The sequence below is a fragment of the Oncorhynchus nerka genome, unplaced genomic scaffold (assembly GCF_034236695.1).
Source record: "Oncorhynchus nerka isolate Pitt River unplaced genomic scaffold, Oner_Uvic_2.0 unplaced_scaffold_676, whole genome shotgun sequence".
NCBI classification, from domain to species: Eukaryota; Metazoa; Chordata; class Actinopteri; order Salmoniformes; family Salmonidae; genus Oncorhynchus; species Oncorhynchus nerka.
This window is the reverse complement of record NW_027040478.1, coordinates 188,889-206,914: the sequence shown is the minus strand read 5'-3', so window position 1 is coordinate 206,914 and position 18,026 is coordinate 188,889. Positions and strand designations below refer to the sequence as shown.

The following is an 18,026-nucleotide window of genomic DNA, read 5'->3' as shown; positions in this document are numbered from 1 at the left end:
TTGTCATGTAGGGTTAGTATGTAATATGTAATACTTTGTCATGTAGGGTTAGTATGTAATATGTAATACTTTGTCATGTAGGGTTAGTATGTAATATGTAATACTTTGTCATGTAGGGTTAGTATGTAATATGTAATACTTTGTCATGTAGGGTTAGTATGTAATATGTAATACTTTGTCATGTAGGGTTAGTATGTAATATGTAATACTTTGTCATGTAGGGTTAGTATGTAATATGTAATACTTTGTCATGTGGGGTTAGTATGTAATATGTAATACTTTGTCATGTGGGGTTAGTATGTAATATGTAATACTTTGTCATGTGGGGTTAGTATGTAATATGTAATACTTTGTCATGTGGGGTTAGTATGTAATATGTAATACTTTGTCATGTGGGGTTAGTATGTAATATGTAATACTTTGTCATGTAGGGTTAGGGTTAGTATGTAATATGTAATACTTTGTCATGTAGGGTTAGTATGTAATATGTAATACTTTGTCATGTAGGGTTAGTATGTAATATGTAATACTTTGTCATGTAGGGTTAGTATGTAATATGTAATACTTTGTCATGTAGGGTTAGGGTTAGGGTTAGGGGTTAGTATGTAATATGTAATACTTTGTCATGTAGGGTTAGGGGTTAGGGGTTAGGGGTTGGGGTTAGGGGTTAGGGGTTAGGGGTTAGGGTTAGGGGTTAGGGGTTAGGGTTAGGGGTTAGGGTTAGGGGTTAGGGTTAGGGGTGTTAACTGTGTTCTGCAACAGGTTTGTTGCACTGTGTGTGGTGTGTGTGTGTGTATATTGTGTGTGTGTGTGTGTGTATATTAATGTGTGTGTGTGTGTGTGTGTATATTAATGTGTGTGTTCTCTGTCCTCTAGAACCTGCGTGTGCGATGTAGTGAAGGAGTAGAGTTCTACACTCGCTCGGCTCAGAAGGTCCGAGGTTCTCTCAGTCAGAGATACATGCTGGTAGACGGAGACAGAGCTGTGACTGGATCATACAGGTACCCTGACCTCTGACCCTCTCAGTCAGAGATACATGCTGGTAGACAGAGACAGAGCTGTGACTGGATCATACAGGTACCCTGACCTCTGACCCTCTCAGTCAGAGATACATGCTGGTAGACAGAGACAGAGCTGGATCATACAGGTACCCTGACCTCTGACCCTCTCAGTCAGAGATACATGCTGGTAGACAGAGACAGAGCTGGATCATACAGGTACCCTGACCTCTGACCCTCTCAGTCAGAGATACATGCTGGTAGACAGAGACAGAGCTGTCACTGGTTCATACAGGTACCCTGACCCCTGACCCTGTATGTTCTCTCTCCTCAGCTTCACGTGGTCGGCGTCTCGTCTGGACCGGAACCTGATCACGGTTCTGAGCGGTCAGGCAGTTGAGACGTTCGACAAACAGTTCCGTGACCTCTACATGACCTCTAGGGGTGTGTCCCTCGCCAAGGTTCCGCTGGAGGAGGAGCCTATCCCTGACCTCACCCCCATCGCCACCCCCGCCCCGGTCTCCGCAGCCGTTGCTAGGAAACTAATCAACCCTAAATACGCCCTAGTTACGTCACAGGCTAAAGCTAACAATGCTAGCCCAGCTAGCTCTGCTAACGACTCTAGCAACAAGAACTCCACTACCCAAAATCCACTGGGACGGGTTCTAAAGCCTGCCAGAGAGCCAGTGGAGGCCCCGCCCCTCCACCCAGGACTAGCCAATCTGGAGAAGGCGTACCTGATCCCATACCTGCCCACCTGGCCGAGCCAGACCCCCTCGACGTGATTGGCTTCATCAACGTGAGAGACGCGTCCCGCCCCCAACAGGTTTGTTACTCTCTACTGTTCCCCTTTCCCCTCTCCCTAACCCTCTCTCCTCCCCCAACCCTCTCTCCTAACCCTCTCTCCTCCCCTAACCCTCTCTCCTCACCCTAACCCTTTCTCCTCACCCTAACCCTTTCTCCTCACCCTAACCCTCTCTCCTCACCCTAACCCTCTCTCCTCACCCTAACCCTTTCTCCTCACCCTAACCCTCTCTCCTCACCCTAACCCTCTCTCCTCCCCCTAACCCTCTCTCCTCCCCCTAACCCTCTCTCCTCACCCTAACCCTTTCTCCTTACCCTAACCCTCTCTCCTCACCCTAACCCTTTCTCCTCTCCTAACCCTTTCTCCTCACCCTAACCCTTTCTCCTCACCCTAACCCTTTCTCCTCACCCTAACCCTCTCTCCTAACCCTCTCTCCTCACCTAACCCTCACCCTAACCCTCTCTCCTCACCCTAACCCTTTCTCCTCACCCTAACCCTTTCTCCTCACCCTAACCCTTTCTCCTCACCCTAACCCTTTCTCCTCACCCTAACCCTTTCTCCTCACCCTAACCCTCTCTCCTCACCTAACCCTCACCCTAACCCTCTCTCCTCACCCTAACCCTCTCTCCTCCCCCTAACCCTCTCTCCTAACCCTCTCTCCTCCCCCTAACCCTCTCTCCTAACCCTCTCTCCTAACCCTCTCTCCTAACCCCTTTCTCCTCTCCTCACCTAACCCCTCACCCTAACCCTCTCTCCTCACCCTAACCCTTTCTCCTCACCCTAACCCTCTATCCTCTCCTAACCCTTTCTCCTCACCCTAACCCTCTCTCCTCACCCTAACCCTTTCTCCTCACCCTAACCCTTTCTCCTCTCCTAACCCTTTCTCCTCACCCTAACCCTTTCTCCTCTCCTAACCCTTTCTCCTCACCCTAACCCTCTCTCCTCACCCTAACCCTTTCTCCTCACCCTAACCCTCTATCCTCTCCTAACCCTTTCTCCTCACCCTAACCCTCTCTCTCCTCACCCTAACCCTTTCTCCTCACCCTAACCCTCTATCCTCTCCTAACCCTCTCTCCTCACCCTAACCCTCTCTCCTCACCCTAACCCTTTCTCCTAACCCTTTCCCCTCACCCTAACCCCTTTCTCCTCTCCTAACCCTTTCCCCTCACCCTAACCCTTTCCCTCACCCTAACCCTTTCCCCTCACCTAACCCTTTCTCCTCTCCTAACCCTTTCTCCTCTCCTAACCCTTTCTCCTCTCCTAACCCTTTCTCCCTCCTCCCTCACCCTCTCTCCTCTCCTCACCCTCTCTCCTCACCCTAACCCTTTCTCCTCACCCTCTCTCCTCTCCTAACCCTCTCTCCTCACCCTAACCCTTTCTCCTCACCCCTAACCCTCTCTCCTCTCCTAACCCTCTCTCCTCTCCTAACCCTTTCTCCTCACCCTAACCCTCTCTCCTCACCCTAACCCTTTCTCCTCTCCTAAACCCTTTCTCCTCACCTAACCCTCTCTCCTCACCCTAACCCTCTCTCCTCACCCTAACCCTTTCTCCTCACCCTAACCCTTTCTCCTCCCCTAACCCTTTCTCCTCCCCTAACCCTTTCTCCTCCCCTAACCCTTTCTCCTCACCTAACCCTTTCTCCTCACCTAACCCTTTCTCCTCTCCTAACCCTTTCTCCTCTCCTAACCCTCTCTCCTCTCCTAACCCTCTCTCCTCACCCTAACCCTCTCTCCTCACCCTAACCCTCTCTCCTCACCCTAACCCTCTCTCCTCACCCTAACCCTCTCTCCTCACCCTAACCCTCTCTCCTCACCCTAACCCTCTCTCCTCACCCTAACCCTCTCTCCTCACCCTAACCCTTTCTCCTCACCCTAACCCTTTCTCCTCACCCTCACCCTTTCTCCTCACCCTAACCCTCACCCTAACCCTTTCTCCTCACCCTAACCCTCTCTCCTCACCCTTTCTCTAACACATGTAACATGTGTAGGACCTGACTGATAATGTTTCTGACTATTAACAGGTCCACCTCCAGAGAAGTCAACAGTTTGAGACCAGCCAGGCCATCAGGTTCAGCTCTCCCTTCAGCCTGCCTGAGAAACCCCTACCTGAGACTGCTACTCTACGGAATACACAGCACGACAAACACACGCCTGATACACAGAACCCTGATACACAGATCCCTGATACACAGAACCCTGATATGCCTGATACACAGAACCCTGATACACAGAACCCTGATACGCCTGATACACAGAACCCTGATACGCCTGATACACAGAACCCTGATACGCCTGATACACAGAACCCTGATACGCCTGATACACAGATCCCTGATACGCCTGATACACAGATCCCTGATACGCCTGATACACAGATCCCTGATACGCCTGATACACAGAACCCTGATACACAGAACCCTGATACACAGAACCCTGATACACAGAACCCTGATACGCCTGATACACAGAACCCTGATACACAGAACCCTGATACGCCTGATACACAGAACCCTGATACCCCTGATACACAGAACCCTGATACACAGAACCCTGATACACCTGACATAAACCCCTCCGCCCCTCCAGTCCCTAAACCTCGCACCCTGCAGCTCCTCATTAGCCCTGCCCATTCTCACCAGTCTGGCCAACCACAGGTCAACCTGGTCCCCAGGACTGAAAGCCAATCAGGGACACCGCCTGCCTCCATCAGCCAATCTGAAACACTGATGGATACCAAGTCCCGCCATGGGCAGAGAGACGAGGAGGAGGAGGAGGAGTGGCTAGAGGAGGAGGAGTGGCTGGAGGAGGGACTAGAGGGGAGGCGGGGCAGCAGTAGTCGTGACGATAATGGCAGCACCACGGCGCTATGTGACCAGACAGCCAATAACACGTCGTCTGACGACTTATACTACGAGTGCAGCGAATCAGACCCCACAGAATCCTCGCCGGTGGCCAATGGGTTAACAGCAGAGTTGGGCCGGGTTGGCGAGGGTCATCGTCATGGAAATGGAGTCAATGTGATGGCGAGGTTCTCCCAGAGCATGCTGGACCTTCGGCCTCACAGCCAATCAGACGACAGGGGAGTTCTAATGAGCCAATCACAGGACCGAAGGGGCCAACAGACACGCCCTCAGCCACACAGACACATCGGACAGGTGAGACTATTTAGGAAATTATTCAATCAATTTTAGAATAAGACTGTAACGTAACAAAATATGAAAAAGGGAAAGGGGTCTGAATACTTTCGGAATGCACTTTATGTTCTGTTAATGGAGAGGTGATATGTCTGGTTAATGTAGAGTTGATATGTCTGGTTAATGCAGCCAGAGAGTTGATATGTCTGGTTAATGAAGAGTTGATATGTCTGGTTAATGTAGAGTTGATATGTCTGGTTAATGAAGAGTTGATATGTCTGGTTAGTGTAGAGGTGATATGTCTGGTTAATGAAGAGTTGATATGTCTGGTTAGTGAAGAGTTGATATGTCTGGTTAATGAAGAGTTGATATGTCTGGTTAGTGAAGAGTTGATATGTCTGGTTAATGAAGAGTTGATATGTCTGGTTAGTGTAGAGGTGATATGTCTGGTTAATGTAGAGTTGATATGTCTGGTTAATGCAGCCAGAGAGTTGATATGTCTGGTTAGTGAAGAGTTGATATGTCTGGTTAATGAAGAGGTGATATGTCTGGTTAATGCAGCCAGAGAGTTGATATGTCTGGTTAATGTAGAGGTGATATGTCTGGTTAATGTAGAGTTGATATGTCTGGTTAATGGAGAGTTGATATGTCTGGTTAGTGAAGAGGTGATATGTCTGGTTAATGTAGAGTTGATATGTCTGGTTAATGAAGGGGTGATATGTCTGGTTAATGTAGAGGTGATATGTCTGGTTAATGTAGAGTTGATATGTCTGGTTAGTGAAGAGTTGATATGTCTGGTTAGTGTAGAGTTGATATGTCTGGTTAGTGAAGAGTTGATATGTCTGGTTAATGTAGAGTTGATATGTCTGGTTAGTGTAGAGTTGATATGTCTGGTTAGTGAAGAGGTGATATGTCTGGTTAGTGAAGAGTTGATATGTCTGGTTAGTGTAGAGTTGATATGTCTGGTTAGTGAAGAGGTGATATGTCTGGTTAATGCAGCCAGAGAGGTGATATGTCTGGTTAATGCAGCCAGAGAGTTGATATGTCTGGTTAGTGAAGAGTTGATATGTCTGGTTAGTGAAGAGTTGATATGTCTGGTTAATGTAGAGGTGATATGTCTGGTTAATGAAGAGGTGATATGTCTGGTTAATGTAGAGGTGATATGTCTGGTTAATGAAGAGGTGATATGTCTGGTTAATGAAGAGGTGATATGTCTGGTTAATGAAGAGGTGATATGTCTGGTTAATGAAGAGGTGATATGTCTGGTTAATGAAGAGGTGATATGTCTGGTTAATGAAGAGGTGATATGTCTGGTTAATGAAGAGGTGATATGTCTGGTTAATGAAGAGTCTGGTTAGTGAAGAGTTGATATGTCTGGTTAGTGAAGAGGTGATATGTCTGGTTAATGCAGCCAGAGAGTTGATATGTCTGGTTAGTGAAGAGTTGATATGTCTGGTTAATGAAGAGGTGATATGTCTGGTTAATGAAGAGGTGATATGTCTGGTTAATGAAGAGGTGATATGTCTGGTTAATGAAGAGTTGATATGTCTGGTTAATGAAGAGGTGATATGTCTGGTTAATGAAGAGGTGATATGTCTGGTTAATGAAGAGTTGATATGTCTGGTTAATGAAGAGTTGATATGTCTGGTTAATGAAGAGGTGATATGTCTGGTTAATGAAGAGTCTGGTTAGTGAAGAGTTGATATGTCTGGTTAGTGAAGAGTTGATATGTCTGGTTAATGCAGAGTTGATATGTCTGGTTAATGAAGAGTTGATATGTCTGGTTAGTGTAGAGTTGATATGTCTGGTTAGTGAAGAGTTGATATGTCTGGTTAATGAAGAGTTGATATGTCTGGTTAATGAAGAGGTGATATGTCTGGTTAATGAAGAGTTGATATGTCTGGTTAATGTAGAGTTGATATGTCTGGTTAATGCAGCCAGAGAGTTGATATGTCTGGTTAATGAAGAGGTGATATGTCTGGTTAATGAAGAGTTGATATGTCTGGAGAGGTGATATGTCTGGAGAGGTGATATGTCTGGAGAGGTGATATGTCTGGAGAGGTGATATGTCTGGAGAGGTGATATGTCTGGAGAGGTGATATGTCTGGTTAGTGAAGAGTTGATATGTCTGGTTAGTGAAGAGTTGATATGTCTGGTTAATGTAGAGTTGATATGTCTGGTTAATGTAGAGTTGATATGTCTGGAGAGTTGATATGTCTGGAGAGTTGATATGTCTGGAGAGTTGATATGTCTGGAGAGTTGATATGTCTGGAGAGGTGATATGTCTGGTTAATGTAGAGTTGATATGTCTGGTTAATGAAGAGTTGATATGTCTGGTTAATGAAGAGTTGATATGTCTGGTTAGTGAAGAGGTGATATGTCTGGTTAATGCAGCCAGAGAGTTGATATGTCTGGTTAATGCAGCCAGAGAGTTGATATGTCTGGTTAGTGAAGAGTTGATATGTCTGGTTAGTGAAGAGGTGATATGTCTGGTTAGTGAAGAGTTGATATGTCTGGTTAGTGAAGAGGTGATATGTCTGGTTAGTGAAGAGTTGATATGTCTGGTTAATGCAGCCAGAGAGTTGATATGTCTGGTTAATGAAGAGTTGATATGTCTGGTTAATGAAGAGGTGATATGTCTGGTTAATGTAGAGTTGATATGTCTGGTTAATGAAGAGGTGATATGTCTGGTTAATGAAGGGGTGATATGTCTGGTTAGTGTAGAGTTGATATGTCTGGTTAATGCAGCCAGAGAGTTGATATGTCTGGTTAATGAAGAGGTGATATGTCTGGTTAATGAAGGGGTGATATGTCTGGTTAATGAAGAGTTGATATGTCTGGTTAATGCAGCCAGAGAGTTGATATGTCTGGTTAGTGAAGAGGTGATATGTCTGGTTAATGAAGAGGTGATATGTCTGGTTAATGAAGGGGTGATATGTCTGGTTAATGAAGAGGTGATATGTCTGGTTAATGAAGAGTTGATATGTCTGGTTAATGCAGCCAGAGAGGTGATATGTCTGGTTAATGTAGAGTTGATATGTCTGGTTAATGTAGAGTTGATATGTCTGGTTAATGTAGAGTTGATATGTCTGGTTAATGAAGAGTTGATATGTCTGGTTAATGAAGGGGTGATATGTCTGGTTAATGAAGAGGTGATATGTCTGGTTAATGTAGAGTTGATATGTCTGGTTAATGAAGGGGTGATATGTCTGGTTAATGCAGCCAGAGAGTTGATATGTCTGGTTAATGAAGGGGTGATATGTCTGGTTAATGAAGGGGTGATATGTCTGGTTAATGCAGCCAGAGAGTTGATATGTCTGGTTAGTGAAGAGTTGATATGTCTGGTTAATGTAGAGTTGATATGTCTGGTTAATGCAGCCAGAGAGTTGATATGTCTGGTTAGTGAAGAGTTGATATGTCTGGTTAGTGAAGAGTTGATATGTCTGGTTAGTGAAGAGTTGATATGTCTGGTTAGTGAAGAGGTGATATGTCTGGTTAGTGTAGAGTTGATATGTCTGGTTAGTGAAGAGTTGATATGTCGGGTTAATGTAGAGTTGATATGTCTGGTTAATGAAGAGGTGATATGTCTGGTTAATGAAGAGGTGATATGTCTGGTTAGTGTAGAGTTGATATGTCTGGTTAATGCAGCCAGAGAGTTGATATGTCTGGTTAATGAAGAGTTGATATGTCTGGTTAGTGAAGAGGTGATATGTCTGGTTAATGTAGAGTTGATATGTCTGGTTAATGAAGGGGTGATATGTCTGGTTAATGAAGAGGTGATATGTCTGGTTAATGTAGAGTTGATATGTCTGGTTAATGTAGAGTTGATATGTCTGGTTAATGAAGAGGTGATATGTCTGGTTAATGAAGAGTTGATATGTCTGGTTAGTGAAGAGGTGATATGTCTGGAGAGTTGATATGTCTGGTTAGTGAAGAGGTGATATGTCTGGTTAATGAAGAGTTGATATGTCTGGTTAATGAAGAGTTGATATGTCTGGTTAATGTAGAGTTGATATGTCTGGTTAATGTAGAGTTGATATGTCTGGTTAATGTAGAGTTGATATGTCTGGTTAATGTAGAGTTGATATGTCTGGTTAATGTAGAGTTGATATGTCTGGTTAGTGAAGAGTTGATATGTCTGGTTAGTGAAGAGTTGATATGTCTGGTTAGTGAAGAGTTGATATGTCTGGTTAATGTAGAGTTGATATGTCTGGTTAGTGAAGAGGTGATATGTCTGGTTAATGAAGAGTTGATATGTCTGGTTAATGTAGAGTTGATATGTCTGGTTAATGCAGCCAGAGAGTTGATATGTCTGGTTAATGAAGGGGTGATATGTCTGGTTAATGAAGAGGTGATATGTCTGGTTAATGAAGAGTTGATATGTCTGGTTAATGCAGCCAGAGAGTTGATATGTCTGGTTAGTGAAGAGGTGATATGTCTGGTTAATGCAGCCAGAGAGTTGATATGTCTGGTTAATGTAGAGTTGATATGTCTGGTTAATGAAGGGGTGATATGTCTGGTTAATGAAGAGTTGATATGTCTGGTTAATGCAGCCAGAGAGTTGATATGTCTGGTTAATGAAGGGGTGATATGTCTGGTTAATGTAGAGTTGATATGTCTGGTTAATGTAGAGTTGATATGTCTGGTTAATGAAGAGTTGATATGTCTGGTTAATGAAGAGGTGATATGTCTGGTTAGTGAAGAGTTGATATGTCTGGTTAATGAAGAGGTGATATGTCTGGTTAATGAAGAGTTGATATGTCTGGTTAATGAAGAGTTGATATGTCTGGTTAATGTAGAGTTGATATGTCTGGTTAATGAAGAGTTGATATGTCTGGTTAGTGAAGAGTTGATATGTCTGGTTAATGTAGAGTTGATATGTCTGGTTAATGTAGAGTTGATATGTCTGGTTAGTGAAGAGGTGATATGTCTGGTTAGTGAAGAGTTGATATGTCTGGTTAGTGAAGAGTTGATATGTCTGGTTAATGAAGAGTTGATATGTCTGGTTAATGAAGAGTTGATATGTCTGGTTAGTGAAGAGGTGATATGTCTGGTTAATGAAGAGTTGATATGTCTGGTTAATTAGTTGATAGAGAGTTGATATGTCTGGTTAATGAGGAGGTGATATGTCTGGTTAGTGAAGAGGTGATATGTCTGGTTAATGTAGAGTTGATATGTCTGGTTAATGAAGAGGTGATATGTCTGGTTAGTGAAGAGTTGATATGTCTGGTTAATGTAGAGTTGATATGTCTGGTTAGTGAAGAGGTGATATGTCTGGTTAATTAGAGTTGATATGTCTGGTTAAAGAGTTGATATGTCTGGTTAATGAAGAGTGATATGTCTGGTTAATGTAGAGTTGATATGTCTGGTTAATGTAGAGTTGATATGTCTGGTTAGTTGATATGAAGATGAAGAGTTGATATGTCTGGTTAATGAAGAGGTGATATGTCTGTTAGTTGATATGTCTGGTTAATGAAGAGTGATATGTCTGGTTAATGAAGAGGTGATATGTCTGGTTAATGTAGAGTTGATATGTCTGGTTAATGTAGAGTTGATATGTCTGGTTAATGTAGAGTTGATATGTCTGGTTAATGTAGAGGTGATATGTCTGGTTAATGTAGAGGTGATATGTCTGGTTAATGTAGAGTTGATATGTCTGGTTAATGAAGAGGTGATATGTCTGGTTAATGAAGAGTTGATATGTCTGGTTAGTTGAAGAGTTGATATGTCTGGTTAATGTTAAGAGGTGATATGTCTGGTTAATGAAGAGGTGATATGTCTGGTTAATGAAGAGGTGATATGTCTGGTTAATGAAGAGGTGATATGTCTGGTTAATGAAGAGGTGATATGTCTGGTTAATGAAGAGGTGATATGTCTGGTTAATGAAGAGGTGATATGTCTGGTTAGTGAAGAGTTGATATGTCTGGTTAGTGAAGAGTTGATATGTCTGGTTAATGAAGAGGTGATATGTCTGGTTAATGAAGAGGTGATATGTCTGGTTAATGAAGAGGTGATATGTCTGGTTAATGAAGAGGTGATATGTCTGGTTAATGAAGAGGTGATATGTCTGGTTAATGAAGAGGTGATATGTCTGGTTAATGAAGAGGTGATATGTCTGGTTAATGAAGAGGTGATATGTCTGGTTAATGAAGAGTTGATATGTCTGGTTAGTGAAGAGTTGTTCTATTTAGTCATGTTCCCAGAACGTTCAGAGAATGTTAAGAAGCAACGTTCTTCAGTGGTAATTTCAGTCCTTCAGCATCACTTTTTCTGCAGGTTTTCTCATGGTTCTATTTAGTCATGTTCCCAGAACGTTCAGAAGCAACGTTCTTCAGTGGTAATTTCAGTCCATCAGCATCACTTTTTCTGCAGGTTTTCTCATGGTTCTATTTAGTCATGTTCCCAGAACGTTCAGAGAATGTTAAGAAGCAACGTTCTTCAGTGGTCATTTCAGTCCTTCAGCATGTTTTCTGCAGGTTTTCTCATGGTTCTATTTAGTCATGTTCCCAGAACAATTAAGAAAACTTAACGTTCAGAAAATGTTCTAAGAAAGTTATTTCAAGACATCTACATTCCGTTCTCAGCATTAACAAAACTCTCTCTATCCTCTAGTTAAGTGTGTTCAGGTGTGTTGCCAAGCCCACTAACTGGCTACACCTGATGTTCATAGTTCTCGTTTCCTTTGAAATGTGGTCTGTTTGAATAGACTGAAATGAACAGCTTTGTATGCATAAACAAACATGGCATGTTGGCTCCATCCTGGTGGCCCAGTGGACTAATTCTAGGAATAGAGATCATAGGTTCAAATCTCACTGACTCCGTGTCACAATAAAAATAAATGTGTTTGCACGACTAATACCAGCAGATCAATGTCCATGTGTTCACTCTGTGCCTAGTTAAATAAAGAGATACACATACTGAGACTGAGGAGCACTGTTTTGCCTAGTTAAATAAAGAGATACACATACTGAGACTAGTTAAATAAAGAGATATACATACTGAGAGCACTAGTTAAATAAAGAGATTGCACTAGTTAAATAAAGAGATACTGAGACAGAGGAGCACTGTTTTGCCTAGTTAAATAAAGAGATACTGAGACAGAGGAGCACTGTTTTGCCTAGTTAAATAAAGAGATAAACATACTGAGACAGAGGAGCACTGTTTTGCCTAGTTAAATAAAGAGATACTGAGACAGAGGAGCACTGTTTTGCCTAGTTAAATAAAGAGATACTGAGACTGAGGAGCACTGTTTTGCCTAGTTAAATAAAGAGATACACATACTGAGACAGAGGAGCACTGTTTTGCCTAGTTAAATAAAGAGATACTGAGACAGAGGAGCACTGTTTTGCCTAGTTAAATAAAGAGATACTGAGACTGAGGAGCACTGTTTTGCCTAGTTAAATAAAGAGATACACATACTGAGACTGAGGAGCACTGTTTTGCCTAGTTAAATAAAGAGATACTGAGACAGAGGAGCACTGTTTTGCCTAGTTAAATAAAGATACTGAGACAGGAGCACTGTTTTGCCTAGTTAAATAAAGAGATACACATACTGAGACAGAGGAGCACTGTTTTGCCTAGTTAAATAAAGAGATACACATACTGAGACTGAGGAGCACTGTTTTGCCTAGTTAAATAAAGAGATACTGAGACAGAGGAGCACTGTTTTGCCTAGTTAAATAAAGAGATACTGAGACTGAGGAGCACTGTTTTGCCTAGTTAAATAAAGAGATACTGAGACTGAGACAGAGGAGCACTGTTTTGCCTAGTTAAATAAAGAGATACTGAGACAGAGGAGCACTGTTTTGCCTAGTTAAATAAAGAGATACTGAGACTGAGGAGCACTGTTTTGCCTAGTTAAATAAAGAGATACTGAGACTGAGGAGCACTGTTTTGCCTAGTTAAATAAAGAGATACACATACTGAGACAGAGGAGCACTGTTTTACCTAGTTAAATAAAGAGATATACATACTGAGACAGAGGAGCACTGTTTTGCCTAGTTAAATAAAGAGATACTGAGACAGAGGAGCACTGTTTTGCCTAGTTAAATAAAGATACTGAGACAGGAGCACTGTTTTGCCTAGTTAAATAAAGAGATACACATACTGAGACAGAGGAGCACTGTTTTGCCTAGTTAAATAAAGAGATACTGAGACTGAGGAGCACTGTTTTGCCTAGTTAAATAAAGAGATACTGAGACAGAGGAGCACTGTTTTGCCTAGTTAAATAAAGAGATACTGAGACTGAGGAGCACTGTTTTGCCTAGTTAAATAAAGAGATACACATACTGAGACAGAGGAGCACTGTTTTGCCTAGTTAAATAAAGAGATATACATACTGAGACAGAGGAGCACTGTTTTACCTAGTTAAATAAAGAGATATACATACTGAGACAGAGGAGCACTGTTTTGCCTAGTTAAATAAAGAGATACACATACTGAGACAGAGGAGCACTGTTTTGCCTAGTTAAATAAAGAGATACCGAGACTGAGGAGCACTGTTTTGCCTAGTTAAATAAAGAGATACTGAGACAGAGGAGCACTGTTTTGCCTAGTTAAATAAAGAGATACACATACTGAGACAGAGGAGCACTGTTTTGCCTAGTTAAATAAAGAGATACACATACTGAGACTGAGGAGCACTGTTTTGCCTAGTTAAATAAAGAGATACACATACTGAGACTGAGGAGCACTGTTTTGCCTAGTTAAATAAAGAGATACACATACTGAGACTGAGGAGCACTGTTTTGCCTAGTTAAATAAAGAGATACACATACTGAGACTGAGGAGCACTGTTTTGCCTAGTTAAATAAAGAGATACACATACTGAGACAGAGGAGCACTGTTTTGCCTAGTTAAATAAAGAGATACTGAGACAGAGGAGCACTGTTTTGCCTAGTTAAATAAAGAGATACTGAGACTGAGGAGCACTGTTTTGCCTAGTTAAATAAAGAGATACATACTGAGACAGAGGAGCACTGTTTTGCCTAGTTAAATAAAGAGATACTGAGACAGAGGAGCACTGTTTTGCCTAGTTAAATGAGAAAGGAGCAGTTAAATAAAGAGATACTGAGACAGAGGAGCACTGTTTTACCTAGTTAAATAAAGAGATATACATACTGAGACAGAGGAGCACTGTTTTGCCTAGTTAAATAAAGAGATACACATACTGAGACAGAGGAGCACTGTTTTGCCTAGTTAAATAAAGAGATACTGAGACAGAGGAGCACTGTTTTGCCTAGTTAAATAAAGAGATACTGAGACAGAGGAGCACTGTTTTGCCTAGTTAAATAAAGAGATACTGAGACAGAGGAGCACTGTTTTACCTAGTTAAATAAAGAGATACTGAGACAGAGGAGCACTGTTTTGCCTAGTTAAATAAAGAGATACACATACTGAGACAGAGGAGCACTGTTTTGCCTAGTTAAATAAAGAGATACACATACTGAGACTGAGGAGCACTGTTTTGCCTAGTTAAATAAAGAGATACTGAGACAGAGGAGCACTGTTTTGCCTAGTTAAATAAAGAGATACACATACTGAGACTGAGGAGCACTGTTTTGCCTAGTTAAATAAAGAGATATACATACTGAGACAGAGGAGCACTGTTTTGCCTAGTTAAATAAAGAGATACACATACTGAGACTGAGGAGCACTGTTTTGCCTAGTTAAATAAAGAGATACTGAGACAGAGGAGCACTGTTTTGCCTAGTTAAATAAAGAGATACTGAGACAGAGGAGCACTGTTTTGCCTAGTTAAATAAAGAGATATACATACTGAGACTGAGGAGCACTGTTTTGCCTAGTTAAATAAAGAGATACTGAGACAGAGGAGCACTGTTTTGCCTAGTTAAATAAAGAGATACTGAGACAGAGGAGCACTGTTTTGCCTAGTTAAATAAAGAGATACACATACTGAGACAGAGGAGCACTGTTTTGCCTAGTTAAATAAAGAGATACTGAGACAGAGGAGCACTGTTTTGCCTAGTTAAATAAAGAGATACACTGAGACAGAGGAGCACTGTTTTGCCTAGTTAAATAAAGAGATACTGAGACAGAGGAGCACTGTTTTGCCTAGTTAAATAAAGAGATACACATACTGAGACAGAGGAGCACTGTTTTGCCTAGTTAAATAAAGAGATACACATACTGAGACAGAGGAGCACTGTTTTGCCTAGTTAAATAAAGAGATACTGAGACAGAGGAGCACTGTTTTGCCTAGTTAAATAAAGAGATACTGAGACTGAGGAGCACTGTTTTGCCTAGTTAAATAAAGAGATACACATACTGAGACAGAGGAGCACTGTTTTGCCTAGTTAAATAAAGAGATACACATACTGAGACAGAGGAGCACTGTTTTGCCTAGTTAAATAAAGAGATATACATACTGAGACAGAGGAGCACTGTTTTGCCTAGTTAAATAAAGAGATACTGAGACAGAGGAGCACTGTTTTGCCTAGTTAAATAAAGAGATACACATACTGAGACAGAGGAGCACTGTTTTGCCTAGTTAAATAAAGAGATACTGAGACAGAGGAGCACTGTTTTGCCTAGTTAAATAAAGAGATATACATACTGAGACAGAGGAGCACTGTTTTGCCTAGTTAAATAAAGAGATACTGAGACAGAGGAGCACTGTTTTGCCTAGTTAAATAAAGAGATACTGAGACAGAGGAGCACTGTTTTGCCTAGTTAAATAAAGAGATATACATACTGAGACTGAGGAGCACTGTTTTGCCTAGTTAAATAAAGAGATACTGAGACAGAGGAGCACTGTTTTGCCTAGTTAAATAAAGAGATATAAAGACATACTGAGACAGAGGAGCACTGTTTTGCCTAGTTAAATAAAGAGATACTGAGACAGAGGAGCACTGTTTTGCCTAGTTAAATAAAGAGATACACATACTGAGACAGAGGAGCACTGTTTTGCCTAGTTAAATAAAGAGATACACATACTGAGACAGAGGAGCACTGTTTTGCCTAGTTAAATAAAGAGATACTGAGACAGAGGAGCACTGTTTTGCCTAGTTAAATAAAGAGATACTGAGACAGAGGAGCACTGTTTTGCCTAGTTAAATAAAGAGATAGGAGCACTAGTTAAATAAAGAGACAGACAGAGGAGCACTGTTTTGCCTAGTTAAATAAAGAATGCTTTTTGCCTAGTTAAATAAAGAGATACACATACTGAGACAGGAGCACTGTTTTGCCTAGTTAAATAAAGAGATCCTGAGACAGAGGAGCACTGTTTTGCCTAAAGAGATAGACAGAGGAGCACTGTTTTGCCTAGTTAAATAAAGAGATACTGAGACAGAGGAGCACTGTTTTGCCTAGTTAAATAAAGAGATACTGAGACAGAGGAGCACTGTTTTGCCTAGTTAAATAAAGAGATACTGAGACAGAGGAGCACTGTTTTGCCTAGTTAAATAAAGAGATACTGAGACAGAGGAGCACTGTTTTGCCTAGTTAAATAAAGAGATACACATACTGAGACAGAGGAGCACTGTTTTGCCTAGTTAAATAAAGAGATACTGAGACAGAGGAGCACTGTTTTGCCTAGTTAAATAAAGAGATACACATACTGAGACAGAGGAGCACTGTTTTGCCTAGTTAAATAAAGAGATACTGAGACAGAGGAGCACTGTTTTGCCTAGTTAAATAAAGAGATACTGAGACAGAAGAGCACTGTTTTGCCTAGTTAAATAAAAGATATATACATACTGAGACAGAGGAGCACTGTTTTGCCTAGTTAAATAAAGAGATACACATACTGAGACAGAGGAGCACTGTTTTGCCTAGTTAAATAAAGAGATATACATACTGAGACAGAGAGAGCACTGTTTGCCTAGTTAAATAAAGAGATATACATACTGAGACAGAGGAGCACTGTTTTGCCTAGTTAAATAAAGAGATACTGAGACAGAGGAGCACTGTTTTGCCTAGTTAAATAAAAAGATACTGAGACAAAGAGTTAAAAACACATACTGAGACAGAGGAGCACTGTTTTGCCTAGTTAAATAAAGAGATACTGAGACAGAGGAGCACTGTTTTGCCTAGTTAAATAAAGAGATACACATACTGAGACTGAGGAGCACTGTTTTGCCTAGTTAAATAAAGAGATATACATACTGAGACAGAGGAGCACTGTTTTGCCTAGTTAAATAAAGAGATACTGAGACAGAGGAGCACTGTTTTGCCTAGTTAAATAAAGAGATACTGAGACAGAGGAGCACTGTTTTGCCTAGTTAAATAAAGAGATACTGAGACAGAGGAGCACTGTTTTGCCTAGTTAAATAAAGAGATACTGAGACAGAGGAGCACTGTTTTGCCTAGTTAAATAAAGAGATACTGAGACAGAAGAGCACTGTTTTGCCTAGTTAAATAAAGAGATATACATACTGAGACAGAGGAGCACTGTTTTGCCTAGTTAAATAAAGAGATATACATACTGAGACAGAGGAGCACTGTTTTGCCTAGTTAAATAAAGAGATACACATACTGAGACTGAGGAGCACTGTTTTGCCTAGTTAAATAAAGAGATATACATACTGAGACAGAGGAGCACTGTTTTGCCTAGTTAAATAAAGAGATATACATACTGAGACAGAGGAGCACTGTTTTGCCTAGTTAAATAAAGAGATACACATACTGAGACTGAGGAGCACTGTTTTGCCTAGTTAAATAAAGACATACTGAGACAGAGGAGCACTGTTTTGCCTAGTTAAATAAAGAGATACTGAGACAGAGGAGCACTGTTTTGCCTAGTTAAATAAAGAGATACTGAGACAGGAGCACTGTTTTGCCTAGTTAAATAAAGAGATACACATACTGAGACAGAGGAGCACTGTTTTGCCTAGTTAAATAAAGAGATACACATACTGAGACAGAGGAGCACTGTTTTGCCTAGTTAAATAAAGAGATACACATACTGAGACAGAGGAGCACTGTTTTGCCTAGTTAAATAAAGAGATACTGAGACAGAGGAGCACTGTTTTGCCTAGTTAAATAAAGAGATATACATACTGAGACAGAGGAGCACTGTTTTGCCTAGTTAAATAAAGAGATATACATACTGAGACAGAGGAGCACTGTT

At 41.4% G+C, this 18,026-nt stretch overlaps 2 protein-coding genes across 2 annotated transcripts in view; one reads left to right on the top strand and one right to left on the bottom strand.

The window, feature by feature from the left end:
• LOC135571232 (sodium/mannose cotransporter SLC5A10-like) overlaps positions 1 to 18,026 on the bottom strand; it is a 101,024-nt gene that overhangs the window by 31,882 nt on the left and 51,116 nt on the right. The gene's annotated exons all lie outside the window — the stretch shown is intronic.
• LOC135571231 (protein FAM83G-like) overlaps positions 1 to 18,026 on the top strand; it is a 57,447-nt gene that overhangs the window by 22,448 nt on the left and 16,973 nt on the right. Inside the window, 4 exon segments of the mRNA XM_065017015.1 lie at positions 877 to 1,001; positions 1,333 to 1,757; positions 1,760 to 1,824; positions 3,824 to 4,957. Of these exon segments, the coding sequence (XP_064873087.1) occupies positions 877 to 1,001; positions 1,333 to 1,757; positions 1,760 to 1,824; positions 3,824 to 4,957 (1,749 nt within the window).